Source organism: Raphanus sativus, chromosome 7, assembly GCF_000801105.2.
Source record: "Raphanus sativus cultivar WK10039 chromosome 7, ASM80110v3, whole genome shotgun sequence".
In the NCBI taxonomy this organism is placed as follows: Eukaryota; Viridiplantae; Streptophyta; class Magnoliopsida; order Brassicales; family Brassicaceae; genus Raphanus; species Raphanus sativus.
In genome coordinates, this window is record NC_079517.1 from 8,607,458 (window position 1) to 8,628,060 (window position 20,603).

Here is a 20,603-nt window from a genome sequence, read left to right on the forward strand (position 1 = left end):
TTTCCTACTAACTTTAATAGTATTGATATCAATGTGTATTTGAATCTCTACATCAAGTTAACAGTAACAGTTATCACATTTGCTAACGTTTTTAGTTCCTTTTGATACAAACGAATCCCTAGAAGAAAAATAGAGAGGTCGTCGAAATCACCAAAGAAACATATAGTAAAAGAAGGAGCTCTGACTTTTGAGATGAGATTCCTTTTCACTGCTCAAATGGGACTCGCACAAACAATCGACCGTGCAAGCTCACGACAGCTGATGTGCGCAGCGAATCGATTCTTGCTGGAAAGTTGACAACCTACCAAAACCAAACTCAAAAGTTAAAAGACTGAACTTAGTTTAAGGGAAGATGGCTCTTGTTGGAGAGTTAAAGAATCCAACCTTTTTGAAGGGTGTGATTCCCCAAGGATTGTCAAGTTGTTCAGGTTGGCCTGCTATAACCAGCCGCCCTGCAGGGTCTGATTGAACGCGGACCTGCCATAGGAAAGCAACTTACGTTGAATAACTAAGTTTTGTACTAGCAACCAGGGTAAAGATTCTTTGTACTAGTAATATCTCTCTCTCTCTCTCTTTGAGTATGCCTGTGACAAACAACTGATCAAGAGCACTTTAGGAGATTTGAGTTCCAGGGAAAAAAAGCTTACCTCTTCACGAAGAAGTCCAGGTACCAGAGCATATATCTCAAAGCAGTCTTTCTGAGACAACGAAAAATAATTCAGACTTAAAACAAAAACAAGGCTATCTCGTTTCAACAGTTATTGTAAATTCTATGAGAGGAGAAAAGGGAATAGGTACTCACAGTTTCTCTGACAGTTATCTTCACCCAGTCTGCAGGGGTTCCAACATCTATAACCTCCGCGATTGACCTACCAAGCCAAAAGTCATTATTATTAATCACACAAGAAATAAAATGAAAGAAGAACATTGTTATTGGCTCATATTAGCATTCTCAGGTCACAAAATTCTTCTCTGCTCATTTAATCACGAGCACTAATTCTCGAGTGGTGATTCTTATAACTACCACCCCAGAGAAACACTGCTTGCTATCCAGAAGTGGATAGAAGACTCTGTGTGCACATATTAAAGCGAGAGCTAGCAAAGAGGCACATATCTCTAAGAGATGATTAGCTTTCGTAACTGTTTGTCTGTTTCATGTGATAAAACAAGGTCCATGCCAGTTGGTGTTTTTTGTTTCTGTACCCCTGAAAAAGTAAAATAAACAAATTTAAAAGACTGTAAAATCACTATAGAATCATCGCAGCTCCTTAAAGGAATATTATTACCAATGTTTTTGAGGTTCTTTTGCTTTGGAGTAGAACTCAAGCCTTTATCCTAAAAGAAGAAGTACAAAGAGCATCATGGCCAGCGCACGTTTCGGCATAGCAAATCATAAAAGAGTACGCAGGATCTATTACAGTTACCTTAACAATAGGCTCGGTAACATCCCCAGATTCAAGAAGGCGTTGAGAATGCCAACCTTGCATAGCACGAGCTGCAGCATCTCTTCGTGCTCTGCCTGACCCAGAACCTTGGTGGCTAATTGCCTACATAAGTGCCCTTACATCTATCAGGGAAACATGGAAGTCTGTACATATTATTCCTTAGGGGTTCCCCATTTGTCACAAAAAAAAGTTACAACTTAATTTAATCAGATTGTACATTGCTGAGACTAGTATTTAACATGTTTAGCTGATGTTTCCAGGGATTTTAATTCATCTATTATAACAGCATTGATAACTGTCTTTAAGTCGATGTATAAAGGTTACACATTATCCATAAGAAAATTCTAACCTCCTTTGCAAGGCCGGCAGGTGGAAGAAGAGGTAAACCAGGAAGGTTAAGCTCACCATTTTGCCTTAAATACTTTTCATACTCCAAGAGTGACTGCATTGGAAAACAAGGGTATAAAATCATCCATATGATTTGATCACATAGAAATCAACCAAAACATTCTATGTTTTCAAAAGAGATAGTCCAACAAACTGTTAAAGACGGTTACACATAAAACCAACTCGCTAGTTTCAGACAACGTTCCAGAAAAAAGAAGCACAAATAAATGTTCTAAACTGAACTGAACGAACATGCTAATCTTGATGCAACCAAAAAAATTGAAATTTACTTTCTCATAGAAAATGCGGAATGTCCAGGAGACTGTAGTGCATGTCCTGAATAAGACAATTAAACAAAATAGTGCGGAGGTTTAAAATCAAATTAATACGGATAAATTAGAGAGTTATGAAGAAAAGAAGGAGACATACTTGGGAGGATTGAAGGATTCTCCAACTTGCCGCCATAGCTTAGATGTGGTGACCTATGCAAGAAAATGAAAGAATCATAGGCATTTTGAATATCACATGCATAGACTTTCAATCAACGAGAAGTAGATTTTAGCACACACTTCGAAACAAAGCCGGATGAAATAAACTAAATCAGATGCCAAACACAGAAGACCTAACATACTTAACATACAACTGCAGTTACCTAAATCATTCCCGGAAGCCAATTCCTTGGTCTTAGATAACCTTCTCTGTCATGAACTAACATAACTAACTTTCTAACTAATTAATAATTAGACTACATTGATTAGTATAGAATTATAAAACGAAATGGGGTGGGGGGGGGGGAGAGAAAGGATAAGATGGTAGTAAAGACAGGAACTGGAGATAGTTACCACGTCATAGCCACCTAACTTGATAACGGCTCGCCATAGCCTACAAATGCAGAGCAAAGTCAGAGACGGATAATAACGAAATCTTCAAGAACAAAAAGCAGAGCAACATAAAACTCACTTGAGACAGTTCAAGGGCTGACCATAAAACTTGGGAGCTTTAAAATCGAGGAAATGCTCCTTGTTATAGGCCTCAACTTCTTTAATAAACGCCGCTTGATCCTCTGCTGTCCCTGCTTCATCACCTTCCTTGGCCTGATTAAGAAAAGAAGTGAACAATGTACAAAAAAAAAAAGAAAAAAAAAAAACTCCCTTCCCGCATATGCAGGGAAACTAGTAAAAAATCTCAAAAAATGTGCTAATAATCATTATTACCTGAGAGTGAGTGAGCAACCAAGTCTTCCACTTTTTAACACTCTCAACATCAACTTGGGGAACAGCCGAGGGTTCCCCCGTAAGAGGAGCTGATGATTCCATCTGTACTTTCTCCTCTGGACCACCACCATCACTGCTAATGTTCTTTGCAGACTCATCAACAATGTTGTGACCACCTACATCTTCATTAGCATCAGGTAAATGAAGATCAGAGTCCAAAGCGAGAGTCTTATCCTCAGGAACAGTCTCTTCCTCTACACATTTGATGGTACCAGCAGCAACCTCTTGCATTTCGGTGTCCGCCATTATTATTACAACAAAAATATAAAGCTGAAGAATCGAAAAACAAAAAATCATTAATCAAAGATCAAACCATTCATAAGTGATCTCTCATCTCTCAACTTGTGGACTGAGAAAACATAATTGAGAATTATTGGAACGCACAAAATCTGATTCGAGCTCTACAAAAAGGGCTAAGAAATCAGAGCTGCATTGAAAGGAGTGTAGAGAACTATAAACGGTTACCGGAATAAAACGGGAGGTGTTTGTTGGAAGCCGGGGAAATTGACGGACGCCGGCGGGAGAAGAAAGGGAGCCAAATTGATCAAAAATAAATAAGGATGGGGTTGAAAATATAATTTAACCGAAACTGTGATACACATTCACAAGAATCCTTATTTATTAATGCTTCTTTATTTTCACAATGCTTTAGTGAGCTACGTTATGTATTTTGATTATTCAAAAGAAGCTGGGCCTTTGAGGCCCACATAAATAACAAAGCCTGCTTCTCGACGGGTAACTAAGGATCCAATGAATTGATGTGGATCCAAAGAATACCGGGTATTCAAGAATATCCAACTCATTTTATCTTTTTTTTTTCCCGTCAATTGATTTATATTAATAAAAGGGACAAAACCCAATATCCTTACAAAGGCCCACGGCCAAACCAAACAGTAGGTTCGAGACCCAAACCAAGAGCCACAAAAATACACAATAAACTGGGCTGGAACCCACTCCAAACCCATCAACTCGCGGAAACCCTAGACCATGTCGGTTACTAGCTCTTCCGCCTCCCTGCAGCGGCGGCGCCGGAAACTGAATAGATTGGAAACGGAGACAAGCGCACGGGCGCAACAACGATGGTCCTCCCTCGAGATTTCATCGGACATACCGATATCTCCTCAGGACCACCGATTGAATCTGCACGTGACACCTTCGCCTCAGCCTGACCGCCGCCGCATCGTAACTTAGTCGGAGCACCTCTCTCGACTCGACTCGCCGGAGCATGTAACACATCGAGCCTCCACCAAAACTACCTCTTCACTACTGCGCTTTCTTCTCACCACGGAGATATGCCTCGAACATATCAAGACCTAATCGATCTGAGCTTTAGCCGCAATCACAGAAACCAAACACCACGAACCACCCCGATCTACCATCGGTAACAACCGTAACCCTAGAAAACACGGATCCAATATCAGACCCCAAACCCGAGCCCACGTCGGAACTACAACACCAAGAGCCGGCGACGTCGAGCTATGTAAGCCTTGGCGCCCCGGGAACAAAAGCCGGCGAAAGAGAAGCTGAGGAAGCCTCCTCCTCCCGGAAGCGAGAGCCGGCGTTGACGGAGCTAGCTGAGCCTCCGTCTCCCGGAAATGAAACTAAACACAAACGGCCGCTTCACCACCCCATCCCCTCCACACGACCGCGCCTTTACACCAGCGACAGGACCACCGTTGAGTTCGATTAACTCCCGAAGTTGAGCGATGATGGAAGCCTGGACCAGGGCTCAGACAAGACGATCTGGGAGAGGAGGCAACAGAGAAGCAGAGGACACATCATAAACGGAAGGACACCAGTCTCCGGCGTCGGCACGCGCGCTCACGCGGCGGCCGTACGCCGGATCCAAACGGATCTGACTTTCTCTCTCTCTTCTTTTTTGCAACTCACAAATCTCTTTTGCTCCTAGACGTTATACATCATAAATCTTTTTCCAACTCATTTTATCTACGGTGTCAAAAAAAAATGAATGAGTTATATGTCATTAATAAACATGTTCTATTTTTAGATTATTTATTAAACGAACTTACTGATCCAACTTGAATTAGATCACGAATTATATGAACGATTATTAATAAACATGAGATAACTCATGATCTTGGTCATTTCTATATTTTATATATAGATATATGATTTTTTTTTGTATGTAAGAAAATATAGTTTCTATATTAATCATATTTATCTTCTAAAGTTAAAATTTAAAACCAAAAGTTTTAAATACAAATGAAAACAATTATTTATATTAACCCTCATATCATATATCTTTGGAACTAAGATATAAAACAGAATATTCGTAATATTCATGAGAAATATATATTTTTACGTTTTGAATAGATGAAAAATTTGAAAAATGAATAATTTCAAAACTCTTATGTGGAATAGATTTTTGGATCAGTGATTTTTTATGTAATATATTATTAGGGGTTGGTTTTATTTTCTATTTAATATTAATGTTTTAGATTTTAAATATTTAATTTTTAAAGTATATTATAGTTTAATTATATATTTATTTCTATTATTTTTATTTTTATATTTGATCACGAGTTAACTCATTTAACTCATGATCTAGATGATCTGAGTTCGAGTTTACATATTAAAATTTATATAATAAATGAGCCGAGCTAAACTAATTCATGAAAAATTCGAGCTCACTATGAGTTGAACTGAGTTCAGCGAACTGCTCATTTTCACACCCCTAATTTTATCGGATTTCCCCAAAAGCAGTGTTTTGAAAACCGGATCGGACCGGCCGGTCGAACCGGTCCGACTGTGACTCGCTGAAGAAGCCGAGTCCGGTTCGGTTTAAAACTCGGATTTGATAAAAACCAGTAAAACCGGCTGAAACCCGGTAAAACCGGTGACCCGGTTTAATTTTAAAACCCGATTCTTAAAGATTAACATATAATTAAGTGTTTCTAATTATTACTAGCTAAAAATTTAATAATTTATAATTAGTGTTCAACTATCACTATTTAATTGATTTTTTTTATTTTTCTAAAAAAAATGTGAAAAATATATTTTTGACTCTCATATACTATTTTTATTTTACCATATTCTTAAAATTTGAAATGTTAGTTGTAAAAATAAATAAATATGATTGTTTTAGCTGTAAATCATTTTTTTTTTAATTTTTAGTTTACATAGTAATTAAATTTATATTTGTTGTTTATTTTGAGTTAATAAAAAAAGAATAGAGAAAGTATTATATGTAGAAGTAAAGTTTATATATTATAAATATATAATTATATACATTTTTATATAAATAAAAAATCCGGTTCGACCGGTCACCGGTCGAACCGGTCTAACCAGTCAACCAGTAGCTTTACCGAGTCAGTCCGGTTTTCAAAACATTGCCCAAAAGACATCTCTAACTCATTATTATAAATTATAATAGAAAAATATATGCTCCAATTCATTTCTATTTTTTCTTCTATAATAGAGATTGTTGTTTTCTATAGAGACAAATTAGCATTTTTCTATTATAAAATCATATTTTTAGAGAAATTTTCTTAGATAGTTATTTTTAGTTTTTTTCATAAATATAGTTTTCAATGAGGAAAATAATTAGCATTTTTCTATACATATATACCTTTCGGGTTAACTAATTTAAATTTAGGATTTAGAGTTAAGGAGTGCGTTTTGGGGATGTTGTTTCAAAATTCAAAAAAAAAAATTAAAAATAAATATTAAAATTTTCAAAATAAAAAAAAAACTATTTTGGTCATTTTATTTTTTTGAAAACTATTTTGTGTCAAGAACTTAAAAAAGATATTTGAAAGAATTGCCCTATTTTTTATCATAGAATATTTTTATATTTTTATAATGATAACCAAAACAACTATTTTCTAAAAATTTACTTTCTATAAATATAAAATCACACTTTTTATTTATATAATAATCTTTTAAAGAAACTTTACTTTAAACAAAGTCATAATTTTATATAAAAAATCTTGTAAAAATCAAAAGTATATAGGATTAGTTATCAACTTTTATAAAGAAAAAGTATTTGTTGTAAAATTTAAATATAATTTTTTGAGGATATTTTTAAGAGTCAAAAATAGAGTAATACATTAAACAAAAAATATATTTTTTTAGAATTGTTCTATTTTATAGGTAAAAGTATGAAATACATTTGGAGATGTTCTAACCATTCATAATAGTACAGAGAAAAAAACCTTTTATGTCCAAAATCTATCGACATTGGGACGATTTTCATTTTTTTCTTTGATAGCCTTTCAAAGTAAGTCACGAGAAAGGTTTTCATTGAAGCACATTTAATGAGTGGACCATATAAATCGGTGTGTCCCACTTTTGATATTATGGTTGGTATAGTACAGTCCTTTTTTGCTAAACTTTTCTTCTTCTTTTTTTCTGCTAAAGGTTGGTATAGTATAATCTTCAACAAATGTTAGTTTTGATGGTAATGATTAATTCACATGTATGAGTATGCTCTTTTGCTTTGTATTTTTGTCCTCGCTCCCATCGAAAAGCTCTGCTTTTTTTTTGATAAAGGCCTTGAAAAGCTCTACTTACCCTAATCATTTTGTTTCTTTGTCAATATACGGTAACCTAACTCACTGATCATCTTTTTAACCCCGATTTATCCGACCATTGTATATTACTGAATGTAGCTAACCATTTGCTGGCACTTCTGTCAACTTAATGTCATCTTTAACATATTATACGTACTATATGCATATGTAATCAACAAATGCATTGCCTACGTACGAACACGTTTATGACTTTCCACCTGAGGGAAAATATGAATGTTGGTTGTTCCTGATTAATGTATACTGATAAAAATTTCAAAAACTTCACATACTAACATGTAAACTTTCATAATAGGGTGCACAAACAAAAAATGTAAACTTTCACAACGTTTTTTTGCTTAATAACTTTGATAAGTTGGAAGTACGTATAACCAAAACATTATTTTCAAAACAATTTGCCAGAATATCGATGGCAACAGAAAGAAAATTGTTTGTGAAAAATAAACAAAATAATCAGTTATTATTTTCCACCGTCTGATACACTAGTCACTTTGCGATATCTGACATTTCGTTGTCGCGGTGACGAAAGGCATGACGACAGTCCGATAATACTGTTCTCGGACGAAGCTTGCAACATGTACATACAACAATCTATAGGAAACGATTCTATCTAAAAAAAAAAACAATCTAGGAAACAAAACAAAACAAAGCATTGCATATATGAAGCATGAGTTTCCAAAATTCGTGGAAATTATTATTATTATTATTTGTATATCTTTTTCCTATACTCCACACGTTCGTTTATCTTGTGGATGTTTTCACATATTTCATGATACACAATAAATTATTAATTACCTAGACAAGGGTGGTATATACATGTGTATACATATGTATGTAACTGGAACATCAGGATTAGATAGTATTTGATGAGTCGTTCAAGAAATTAAAAAATGTTGAAAACTCACTTACAGTTATCATTTTATTGATTTATAATTTGAATATTAAAAATAGTTAAAAACTTTATTAAGCTTCTTTGCAATACTGATGCTCTTTGAATCTATTTTAGCCAATATATATGGATAAGTTCTTCTGATTTGAAACACTTTTGGGGTTCTGGTTAAAGTAATAGTTCAGAAACTCACGAGTTATCTATCAATCTTATCACACTTTGGAATTCAAACAAATAGCTACAGCCTACGTATCTTTTTTTTTTTTTTTTTGCTAAAATACAGCCTACGTATCTTGAAATGTTTCATACGGAACAAAACAATAAAAAGATGATGTACAAGTCTGACCCGACTCATATATATCCACCATAAACATTCTACCGAATAAAATATAATACTATATATATAATTTTGAAGCTATAAATAAGTATTTACAGAATAAAAATATGAAATTATATATCATCCCACAAACATGGAATAATAACATTCTTTTACTTTTAAAGGGAATAGTTACTTTCTTAGACATTTAAGAAAACATTTTGTTTATGTTTTTTTTTCTTATAGATAATGAATATAAATAGACTAGAGAGGCAACCATGCAAGTGTAAGAGTATCTCTATTATTAGCCTTGGAGAAATAATAGTTAAAAGCAGAGATGATGAAGCTTTTGCATCTGTTCATAACCTCATCAAAACCAGTCGTGGAGATTCTGCTGATAACAATAGTTGGATTCTATATGGCTCTTGATGGAGTCAATCTTCTTGGTCAAGATGCTCGCAAATATTTGAACAAGGTCCGTTATTACATATATAATCCTCTACTTTCACGAATCTAAACACTTCGATGACTTTTAACTTTCTGTTTGGTTTTGTCTGTATAGATTGTCTTCTATGCGTTTAGTCCATCGCTTATTGGAAGCCGTTTAGCTGATAGTGTTACATATGAAAGCTTGGTGAAAATGTAAGTTTTTCATTACGAGTTTATATGTTGTGATATCTGCTTGGTTTATGTTAATAAGAAAATGATGTTTTTGTGTAATGTTCAAAAAAAAAAAATGATGTTTTTGTGGTCTCAGGTGGTTCATGCCGGTTAATGTTCTGCTAACATTCGTCATTGGTTCGTTATTAGGCTGGATTGTTATTGTCGTCACTAAGCCTCCTTCACATCTTCGTGGTCTCATTGTTGGTTGCTGCGCTGCTGGTAACAGAACATAAAAATTGTTGAACCACTCTGAGTGTTTAAGAGTCTTCGCTTTTGGTTAATGATGGAACTCAAAAACAGGGAACTTGGGAAACATGCCATTAATCATAGTCCCAGCTATTTGTAAACAAAGAGAAGGTCCTTTTGGAGATCCTGAGAATTGCCAGAAGTATGGATTGGGTTATGTTGCACTCTCCATGGCTGTAAGTTGCCAGTCTTCTACACTTTCAGGGTCGTATCAATTGCATATAATAATATTTGTAATGTTATCAGATGGGATCAGTTTACATATGGACTTATGTATACAATCTTATGCGGGTACTAAACTCTCCCATTCAAACCCAACCTTCTATTGAATCCTGCAAAGTCCCACTGATTTGTTCCAAAGAAGAAGAAGATAACCAAAAGGTCTCAACTCATCACTTGATCAACAACCTATTAATTCATCAGAGTTGATCCTTTTGGTAATGACTGTGTGAGTGTGTGACAGGTTGGGAGGTGGGACAAAGTCAAGAGAAGAATAGTTTCACTGTCGGAGAAAGTCAACTTAAGTACAATATTTGCTCCATCAACTATTGCTGCGGTTTGAAACCTTTCACTTGGCTCTCTTATTATCAAACATTCGTACTAATGTAATCTTTTTTTTACTAGTGCAACTTTCTTACCCTTTTTTACTTTGTGTTCAGATGATCGCGCTTGTGATCGGTCTCATTACTCCATTAAGGAAGCTAATAATCGGCAACTCAGCTCCTCTTGGAGTGCTTCAAGACTCAGTAACTCTAGTGGGGTAATTGTAGTAGTATCTAGACAAAGCCACTCACTAGACAGCTCTAATCGAGCTTCTTGTTTTGTTTTGGCTGTAAGAGATGGAGCCATTCCTGCTATGACCTTGATCATTGGAGGAAACCTACTCAAAGGTATGAGAAGCTCAGGAATAAAAAAATCTAGCATCATCGGCGTCTTAATTGCACGTTACATTCTCCTACCTATAAGCGGTGTGTTAATCGTAAGAGGAGCATACAAGTTGGACTTGATTACCTCAGAGCCCTTGTACCAGTTTGTTCTGCTTATTCAATATGCTGTCCCACCAGCAATGAATCTAGGTTCCTGCTGCATACCAACTCTTTTATAACTTGAAAGAAATAAAATTAGTTTACTGTTTTTTTTTCTTGTCATCGTTAGTTTACTGATTTGAATCACTTTATACTCTGCAGGTACAATAACTCAGTTATTCGGAGCTGGGGAGAGTGAATGCTCAGTGATTCTGCTATGGACTTACGCTTTTGCTTCTGTTTCACTCACTGCTTGGCCTACGTTCTTCATGTGGCTTGTCGCTTAAACCACCAGCACACTACATCTTGTTATCTATTTGTATACTGTTTTGAATATTATTGGAGCATGTATCATCAAGGTTGTATCATTATAGAATAAATAAGTTTTCTTAAAAATGTTGAACCTTTGATACAAACTTGGGAACAGAAAGAAACACAATCAGAAGAGGTGACGATAATGAAGCTAAAGCGAAGAGAGTGAGAAGCACACTAGAGATATGCTTGAAAGAAGCAGTAACTCGAAGAATCAAAATCCTCAGAGAGAGGACTTGTCCGGGAGATCATCAAAGTAAGGATGCTCCATAGCCATCTTTGCTGAGATTCGTTTTGCTGGCTCGTACTGCAGCATTTTCTGTTCAAGGAAAGAGATGATTATAGCACAAATTAGTTCTTGGTGTTCTGATAAACTATAGTTAAAAGAAGTTTGGAACTTACAGAGAGAAGATCAAGTCCAGCCTGGTCAAGTTTGGGAACAGATGTGGAGAGACTCAAGGGCTTCCACTGTGGGTATTCGTGCCAGTTCTTGAGTGTGCTCACACCTGGCCACATTTCTTCATTGGGCGTCCCGAGCAACCTGAGTGACAGAGTGAGGAAAGAGAGGAACCCCAATATTAATAGGGTTTGTGTTATGCTTGTCAAAGTAAAGAGGGTGGAACAAAGACTTACCTGAAAATATGGAGAAGCTGTTGGAGCTCAGAGTCTCCAGCAAAGATGGCTTGGTTGGTCACAAGCTCAGCTGTTAATGTCAAAGAAACAATGTTATAGTAGTTGTTGTAGTGTTTTATAAGTAAAGATTGATATTGAAGTAAATCCACGGAGAATGTATGTACCAAAGACGCAGCCAACAGACCACATATCAACAGCAGTAGAGTAATGAGTGGCCCCAAGAAGCACCTCTGGTGCTCTATACCATAGAGTCAATATCTATTGCAACAGACAACAAAACCAATTAATGACAACACCGAGCTTCAAAGAAAAAAAAAAACGGGATAAGAACATAGATGATTACCTCATGAGTATACTTCTTCATAGGGAGAGTAAAGGCTCTGGCTAAACCAAGATCAGCAATCTTAAGCCTCATTGTCTTGGGGTCCATCAAGAGATTGTGAGGCTTGAGATCTCTGTTAACGAAACAAGGAGAAAGTAGTAGTAAAGATCATTGTCACTTAAAAACAGAGTATATAAACACCAATAGAACATTAGATATATATATACCTGTGGAGCACACCGTGGCCATGGCAGAAAGCGATTCCTTTGCAAAGTTGGTACATCAAACTCTTGACAATGTGGGGAGGAATGTTGGCTCCAGTCTGACGGAAACTTCTGATGTACTTCTTGACGTCAGTGTCAATGTACTCAAACACCAAGTACAGCACTGTCTTTCCATCTTTGCTCAGTCCCTGCTTCACATCCATCAACCTACATAGCAGCAGAGTTGATCTTCCAATCACTCGAGAACTAACTAACATCATCTAATCCTAATTGAGATCTCATTCAATTCTAGGCAACATCATCTATTCTAATCTAATCCGATAAGAAATCGAGATCTAGCAGTAGCAGTAGCAGAGAGGGAGAGGGGGAACCCTAACTTGACGATGTGAGGATCGCGAGCGAGCATGCGTAAGATGGAGATCTCGCGGAGAGTGGTGGAAGGAACGCCTTCTTCGTCCTCGTGGAGACGCGTCTTCTTGAGCGCGACGATTTTCCCGGTGGATTTCTCTCTGGCTCTGTACACTTTACCGTAGGTGCCTTCGCCGACTTTCTCGAGCTTCTCGAAAGCCTCCATCGCCGAAACTGCTATTACTTCCTTATCCATCTCTACAAAACTTTTTCTTCTTTTCTCTCTCAGACGGTTCTTATTGAGTGAAATGAGGGAGAGAAAAGAGACTGTAGAGGGATGGGTTATATATAATAAAAATGGGATTGGGATTAATGTGAGATTCCTTTTCGCTGGACTTTCTACAACGGATGGATATTTCGAATTTCAAACCAGAGCGCTCTTTTTGTTATATACGCTTCCTTCGTTTTTTTTTTAATTCATCCTTCATTATTATTTTATTCGCATTTGATAGGCCTATATACATTTGCAACTCATCCGAATCCCAAAAATACGAAATACAGATTTAATATACATGAATACTATTTAAATTTAAATAACTTCAATACTCAATTTTATGAACTCTGAAAATTAAACAACATATATAAAATCTGAATAGAGTTTAAGAGGCTGAACCTTTAAAGTTTAAAGGGAAGATCATGAAACTTTCGGTTTGGATACAGAAAAAAATGCTAGACTATATACAAACTTGTGTTTCAGGAAAAAAAACACTATAAAAGAAAATCCAAAATATTATTGTTTATCGTTTTACTAAACTCAACTTTGAACAATAGAGTTGCAAGACAAAATCAAAACAGTCTATGAAGAAAGCGAGAGAGGCAGTAGTGACGTTAAAGCCAGCCAAAGTGAAAGACCACGAATTGAAAAACACTAAAACAAAGTTTAGGACATGTAGTAGTAATGAAAAATATTTTAAGCAAATTGTTGACCGCTGGTGGAAGAAGATGAGATTGTGGAGAGAACATCAGTCACCGAAGCCATTACACTCAGTGCCGCTTTCAATACATCTTGCGAGCAACCTGGTTTCACTATCGTCCTCACCTGACAATCATCATAGCACACATAATCAATACACACAACTGAGGAGGCCTTGCCATGATAAAAAAGAAGAAAGAGGTAAAAAATGTTGTAGTACCTGATCAAGATACCCCTGCAGCTTCTTGATTCTCCCCATGTAATCTTGGTCTTCAACACACAGACTTACTGCCTTGGCATCTGCACCTGGACCATCATACTGGAGTGGTCCTGGGTTTCTGTACATATCTTCCATCAAGAATTTCTGCGCATTTTGTCTCAATAGCCTGCAATATCATAAAACAATGAATAACCAATCCGGGTCTCCATCACTTGACCTCAATCAATCACTACAATGATGTTATTGTGTATATGAGAGATTTTTTGTAGCTTACTCGTATGCTTTGCCTTTCAAGTCCACCGTAGCTGGATGAATTACTGGTCTTCCTATCGAGGTTGAACCAGAGTTTTGGGACCAGCGCTTAACCGTCATCATTGCCTAAACGTTGACCAGTGAAAGAGACTTGAGTAAAAACTAAAAGAGCAAATATCAAACAAACTTCATCTTAAAATTTAGGGAGATAAAACCCAACCGTCATAGGTGCGGCACCACACTTCCATTTGTTTACAGGGCTCTTAAGGTTAGTCACAGTTGCCATGTAGCCATTCAAACCAGCTGCAAGGATGTGGTAACATATATGCCCAAGGACCTACAATAGTATTATCATCGGATCATGTCAATATCCAAAGCACTAGTAAATTTGCATTAGCATTCTAGTGCAGTTGGAGATCACATACATAGGCATAGTCAGAGTCGAATTTTGATGGTAGAGATCCACGAGCTTGGTAACCAAAGAAGTGGCAGATAGCGTTGAACTTCTTCCCTTTGTATGTTCCATCTTTCTGTCATTTTCGAATATTAGTGTTAAGAAGAAAGATATTATATTACATCCCATAAACAACTTGAATAATGAGGCAAGGTTAATCATCACAATAATAGAAAAGAATATCAGTAACATGGGAACGTGAAGTATACCGTGCGCTTGTTCATTTCAGTCTCCACGAGATAAGCTAGAAGTTTCTCTGTCTCAATCTACGGAAGAAAGTAAGTGAGCAATTAGGATTCCGACTTTGTAAAGCACAGTGGTTATCATTTTCATTATACTTACCTGGGAGAGCTGAGCAGAATCATCAGATTCGGGATGCAGAAGTAGCTGAAGCAAGAGAAACGAAATTTTTTTCATAAGTACTCATATTGTTATAACATGTGAGGATAACAAAGAAAATCCCAAGATAAATAAACGGAACCTGTTTCTTAATGAAAGGAGGCAAAAACTCAAACAACGCAGATGACCAAGGTGATAGCTGCGTAGAAATGTTATCAGCGTGTACACCCTCCTTGAGCAGTCCATGAATTTCCTGCATAGAACAACGCCAACAACATGTAAAAACACCTACTAAGTTTTGGCACTCAAGAAACCAGATAATTAGATTTTAAAAGTACCTTCAACAGAGCATAGAGTTCAGGAATACTCTCTACAATCCCTTCAGGTATTAGGATGACTCCATGGTTTTTGTCTGGAACAAATAAAAGGTTTAGCATTGAGGTTAGTGAACAAGAAAAAGACATGACTACTGCCAACAATGCATAAACTAGTTCTAATTATGAGACCTTGTCCTGCTCTTGCTTGCACAGCATCACATATTTGTTTTGTGATGTCAAATATCGTGAGCTTAGATGCTGTAACCTCCTCACCCAGTATCACCTGAGACAATCACATCACACGCAAATAAGAACCTACAGACAGCATTGAGAAACAGTGTCGATTGTTAGTGTTTAAGAAGAATACCATGTTTGGATGGGACTGAAGCGTACACTCAAGGGCAACATGTGAATGCTTCCGGCCCATGAGACGGACGAAGTAATAATACTGGCAACACAGAGGAAAATATATATTATTATAGAGAATAGAAAACTATATTAATATATATTAATATGAATAGAAAATTCATTAAGATGCAGCCAGACTAAACACTTTTGGATGGTTAAGTGGCCTTAGCAACCTTTCTAAAACATCAAAACGGTTTGAAATATCATTTACCTTCTCTGCTGAAAGGGCATCTGTGCAGACATTGCTGATGAGTTGAGAATTCACCTGTACACGGTAGAATAACTTTAGACTAGATACGAGATAAAATATTATTAATCTGAAAGGACTGACGAGAGCAAGGAAATATTTTCAGTTACCTTGCATATAGTGTCGAAACCAACATTTGCTTCCACAAACTGATTCTTGAGATCTCCGTTAATAGTTACCGGAACACCAACTACCTGAAATGTATTAGTAACTTCTGTCATTAACGAATTCATCAGTAGAAAGGTGTACCATGTCACTTAATTGTTTCACAAACTCGGGGAATTTAGGACCTTTGTTGAGCATTTTGCTTCAGCAAAAAATTCAGCAAGATGAGCAGCATCTGTGTTTGATGTTACACCTAGCCAATAAAAACATACAATAAGCTTTACAAATTAAAAATAAAAAATAAAATAGATGTCACTATCACCAACACTATAAAAGAGAACACTAGATACCTCCAATGATAACAAGGCCATCCAACTTCAAATCTGTGCAAGCTTTTAGAGCAGCATTAACCTGTTCAGTGGTTCTAATCTGATCCTTTGTTCTTCCAAGCAAATCAAAGCCACCTTATACAACATAAATTAATTCACATCAGAGAGCAATCCAGATACAAATTCTGAAGTATCTTAACAACGTATTTACAACCAACCTTGGTTTTTGTAGGTTTGGAGGACTTCATCGGTGATCTCCAGGGTCTTTTGGGCAAACAGACCTTCAGAACCACCTGTTTAAAGGTTACAGAAGTTTTAATTATAAACATTTTGAGCTCAACACGAAAGTAAGATCTGACCTTAAAGCGAAAAAAAAAGTTACAGAAATAAGGAAACAGAGCATACCCAAAAATCCTAGCAGAATGTTCTTAGCGTTATGCACTTTGAGAGCCTCATAAAGACCCCAAATCACATTGTGACCACCAGGAGCCTGCCTTCCAGAAAACACAATCCCAACCCTACAATAGAAAGCAACTAGCTCCATAAAGAAAAACCAACAACATAAACCCAAAAGCAACAATTACAGAGCACAATAATACACACAAACCTAATGGCTGGATGCTCGGTGATGATCTGAGCATCAGGAACTTTGGCAGTAGCCCTGAGGAAGTGAGCCAAAGGCTGGCCTAGAGTATGTGGGAAGGCACGTGCGATGATGTGCGCATCACCAGCTTTAGCCACTGTGGTTCCATCACCAAGTTCAACACGAACAGTTGTCCCCTGAAAAAATGTACATCCAAAAACTTTAAAAAAAAAACAATATTCCAAAATTAAAAAATCACGTTGAGAGCTACAACAACACCTAATCAATATTATTACTACATTACGGTGGTTCACGTCGACATGCAATTCCACCTAATAGTAGATCAAGCCGTTAAGGGGATCTAAAACCCTAGATTACAGTCACAATCCATTTGTTTAAACAGATCTGCATGAACAGTGACACTATCGCAAACTCCCACCCCACGAGGAGAAAATCACATTAAAATGATTCGAACGGAGATTAAAATATTAGTGAGATCGCGCTAAACTGCGAGAAAACGAAACAGAGGAACGAAAAAAACATAGGGATCCGTGCGTGCGTCGAAGTCATGAGCAAGAGTGAACGTGAAGGGATCTAACCTGGAGACAAGGAGGAAGCTGAGGTTGGTACTGAGATCGGAGCTGTTGAATTGGGGAGAGCTCTCTTGGGATTCCGAAATCTGAATCCATGGGCGATCGCTTTTTTAAGGTTTTAGGTTAGGTGAGTGTCTCGAGAGAGAGAATTAAGTTTTTTTTTTCTTTTCTTGTGTTCGTCGAAAAGTGTTTATATAGTGTGCGCCGTGGGGGACTTGGCGATACGATCAACCCCAAACAGCCAAATATTTTTTTCTTGGTCTCCAAATTTTCAACTTTAGTCCACGTTTTACTCCATCACCCCCTAGTTGTTCTTGTTATTACGAGTTTGCCATTGGCACGGTTCTCTTTTTGGTTTAATTCACTGTTTTTATGGTTTAGTTTGTTTTTTGTCGGTTTAAATTCAATTACCGTAGGCCAGTATAGTTTGGTTATACAGTATATGTGATTCGGCTATGGGTTGGTTTTAGTTGATTGAGAAATTCCCACCTAAATGTGACCAAACTTTATAAAGCAAGAAATAACAAAGGCATAAATGCGATGATGATGATTCCAGAAAGAAGAGAGTGAATGGGCCACCAAAGGATAGGTGAAGGGTAATTACGGAAGTACCAAATAACGTGAGGCAAATAAAAAAAAGGAAACATAGGAGAGAATATACCCAGCATTCAATAGAATAATATTCTTAGCAGGATAACACTGTAAATATACAATGGGAGGACTCTGGATTTCCTCTTCCTCAAGTATTGCCTCAAAAACTACGTCCAATCACTTTAGTCCTACCCATAGAAATCTTCTATATCAAGCTAATTTTTATATAATCTAGATGCTTTCCCAAAATGGACCTATTCATTATATGCCCTTTTACTAAAGACCTCTATTGGGCTCTTTTCAAGGCCCATAAGTTTTTCATTTGTAATCAGGTAAGTAAATCAATGTACACACAACACTTTAGATACAATCATAACACTAAGATCGTTATTGTTATTATACTCATGTTAGCGTACGTTTTGGTTAGGCCTCAAAATCATAACATCATGGATCATGAAATGTCTGTTAACAAAGGACATTAAAAGTTGGTGACCACCTTAAAAAACTTAAAAAGGAGTAGGTGAGAGGGGTCACTTTTGCCTTGTGCTTATCTCAACTACCAACTGTTTGATTATTGTCTTCTGGATAATGCCACACAAATTTAAAAAGAAAAAAAAAACAGAAGGGAAGTTCATTTGAAAGTGACGTGGCAAATAGAACTAAGAAGGTTCTAGGGCCTCTTTGTAAATACCCAAAGCCATATTAAGTCAACCAGGCCCATATAAATAAACTCGTAGTAGAGCAACAATTTTGAGAAGACAGAGGAGATGATGTCGGCGACGACGACGGCGAGTCACGGGAGAGTGATGATGCTTCCCTCACCATCGAGAGCGTCGCTACATCAGCGACCGTCGATCTCAACTGGATCGGATATGTTCCGCGTAAGACGAGCGGAACCGAGGCGGCTCAGGCTAACGGTAGCAACGACGACGGCGACGGCGAAGTACAAGGGGACGAAGATGAGGGAGGAGAAGCTATCGGAGATGATAGAGGAGAAAGTGAAGGAAGCGACGGAGGTTTGCGAGGCGGACGAGAGATCGGAGGAGTGTAGAGTGGCGTGGGACGAAGTAGAAGAGGTGAGCCAAGCCAAAGCAGATCTGAGGATCAAGCTCGAGCTCCTGAACCATGATCCGCTCGAGAGTTTCTGCCAAGAGAATCCTGAGACCGACGAGTGTCGAATCTACGAAGACTAATAAGTAATAAAAAAAAAATAATAATAATAATAATAATAATAGTATGTTCTGTTACTAGGGGACTGGAAAAAGGGTCTATTTCAATATGAACTTTACGCATCGTGCCTATTCTTTCACGAACTTTGTAGTAGTGCGTATTCCATATTGAACTAAACAAATTTTTTAAAATACTATATGAAATTTATGCGTCGTGTTTATTTCTTCACGAACTTTATAGTAGTGCGTATTTCACACTGAACAAAACCAAAATCAAAAAATACTACATAGACTTGTAAAATAAATCTGTAGTATATATTAATATATATCTGTAGTATATATTAATATATATTTGTAGTATATATTTATAGTATTTTATATGTTGTTGTATCAAAACAACATCATTTTATATAAATCTGTGAAATAAAAAATTAAAAATTAAAAATAAAATACACTCTCAAAATTGTGTTTATATATATTGACTATCAAAAGTAATAGTCATCATTGATTTTATCAAAAGACTATTTTGGATAAATTATATGAAATTGTCCGTCGTTTTTTAATTTTTTCATCTTACAAAAAATTTATCCAAAATAACGTTGTTTTAATAAATTAATGTATGACTTGACTAACACATTTCACTTACTGACAAAGAAAGACTAACATCTTTGACGGTCAATATATATATATATAATCACGATTTTGAGCGTCAAAGGTGTTCGTCTTTTTTCTGTCAGCAAATCAAAGGTGTAGTCATATATATATGTACAATAACCGTCAAAAGGGTTAGTATTTTTCTGTTTAGGAAATCAAAAGTGTTAGTCATACGTTAATTTATCAAAATAACGTCATTTTTGATAGATTTTATAAAAAATAAAAAATTACAAATTGACGGATAATTTCATAGAATTTATCCAAAATAAAATCTTTTGATAAATTAAATCTTGACTAACACATTTGACAGTCAATATATAAGTACAATTTTGAGAGGTTTTTGGTAAATTAAAGGATGACTATTACATTTGACAGTCAATATATATAAGCACAATTTTAAGAGTTTATATTTTATTTTGATTTTTAATTTCACAAAATTTATTCAAAATGACGTTGTTTTGATAAATTAACGGATGACTAACACATTTAACGCTCAATATTGAAATAAGCACTATTTTGAGAGTCTATGTAGTATTTTTTTTTATTTTTGTTTAGTTTAATGTGAAATACGCACTACTATAAAGTTCGTGAAGGAATAGACACGACACATAAAGTTCATATAGTATTTTAAAAAATTTGTTTAGTTCAGTGTGGAATACGCACTGCTACAAAATTCGTGCTGAAATATGAACGACGCGTAAAGTTCATGTTGAAATAGGCACTTTTTCCCTAGGG

The 20,603-nt window shown here is 36.3% G+C and overlaps 5 protein-coding genes across 5 annotated transcripts; 2 read left to right on the plus strand and 3 right to left on the minus strand.

Annotated features, from left to right (window-relative positions):
• Positions 1–3,730, minus strand: LOC108818406 (AT-rich interactive domain-containing protein 5). Its single transcript, XM_018591372.2, has 14 exons — positions 3,572–3,730; positions 3,047–3,376; positions 2,793–2,926; positions 2,675–2,714; positions 2,262–2,314; positions 2,123–2,168; positions 1,795–1,887; positions 1,425–1,547; positions 1,287–1,335; positions 1,142–1,205; positions 803–869; positions 648–698; positions 385–477; positions 1–301 (listed from the first exon to the last, which is right to left on the minus strand). Exons 2-14 carry the CDS (start codon positions 3,350–3,352, stop codon positions 206–208), a joined length of 1,215 nt encoding a protein of 404 aa, XP_018446874.1. The 5' UTR covers positions 3,353–3,376; positions 3,572–3,730; the 3' UTR covers positions 1–205.
• A 5,406-nt stretch (positions 3,731–9,136) lies between these two features.
• On the plus strand, positions 9,137–11,191 carry LOC108818505 (protein PIN-LIKES 3). Its single transcript, XM_018591493.2, has 9 exons — positions 9,137–9,336; positions 9,424–9,503; positions 9,619–9,743; positions 9,825–9,946; positions 10,017–10,151; positions 10,234–10,326; positions 10,430–10,530; positions 10,608–10,846; positions 10,958–11,191. Exons 1-9 carry the CDS (start codon positions 9,199–9,201, stop codon positions 11,080–11,082), a joined length of 1,158 nt encoding a protein of 385 aa, XP_018446995.1. The 5' UTR covers positions 9,137–9,198; the 3' UTR covers positions 11,083–11,191.
• On the minus strand, positions 11,147–12,960 carry LOC108818506 (cyclin-dependent kinase B2-1). The gene is made up of 7 exons (XM_018591494.2): positions 12,664–12,960; positions 12,290–12,493; positions 12,084–12,195; positions 11,905–11,998; positions 11,741–11,810; positions 11,510–11,648; positions 11,147–11,426 (listed from the first exon to the last, which is right to left on the minus strand). Exons 1-7 carry the CDS (start codon positions 12,888–12,890, stop codon positions 11,331–11,333), a joined length of 942 nt encoding a protein of 313 aa, XP_018446996.1. The 5' UTR covers positions 12,891–12,960; the 3' UTR covers positions 11,147–11,330.
• A 445-nt stretch (positions 12,961–13,405) lies between these two features.
• LOC108814108 (pyrophosphate--fructose 6-phosphate 1-phosphotransferase subunit alpha 2) lies at positions 13,406–17,627 on the minus strand. Its single transcript, XM_018586603.2, has 19 exons — positions 17,461–17,627; positions 16,886–17,058; positions 16,684–16,796; positions 16,497–16,571; positions 16,300–16,413; positions 16,135–16,202; positions 15,955–16,038; positions 15,809–15,862; positions 15,557–15,637; positions 15,379–15,472; positions 15,211–15,284; positions 15,015–15,125; positions 14,876–14,920; positions 14,743–14,799; positions 14,505–14,609; positions 14,300–14,416; positions 14,102–14,205; positions 13,828–13,993; positions 13,406–13,733 (listed from the first exon to the last, which is right to left on the minus strand). Exons 1-19 carry the CDS (start codon positions 17,548–17,550, stop codon positions 13,605–13,607), a joined length of 1,854 nt encoding a protein of 617 aa, XP_018442105.1. The 5' UTR covers positions 17,551–17,627; the 3' UTR covers positions 13,406–13,604.
• A 1,136-nt stretch (positions 17,628–18,763) lies between these two features.
• On the plus strand, positions 18,764–19,436 carry LOC108815890 (calvin cycle protein CP12-3, chloroplastic). The gene has a single exon (XM_018588421.2). The coding sequence runs from the start codon at positions 18,813–18,815 to the stop codon at positions 19,236–19,238; it is 426 nt and encodes a 141-aa protein (XP_018443923.1). The 5' UTR covers positions 18,764–18,812; the 3' UTR covers positions 19,239–19,436.
• The last annotated feature ends 1,167 nt before the right edge of the window (positions 19,437–20,603 follow it).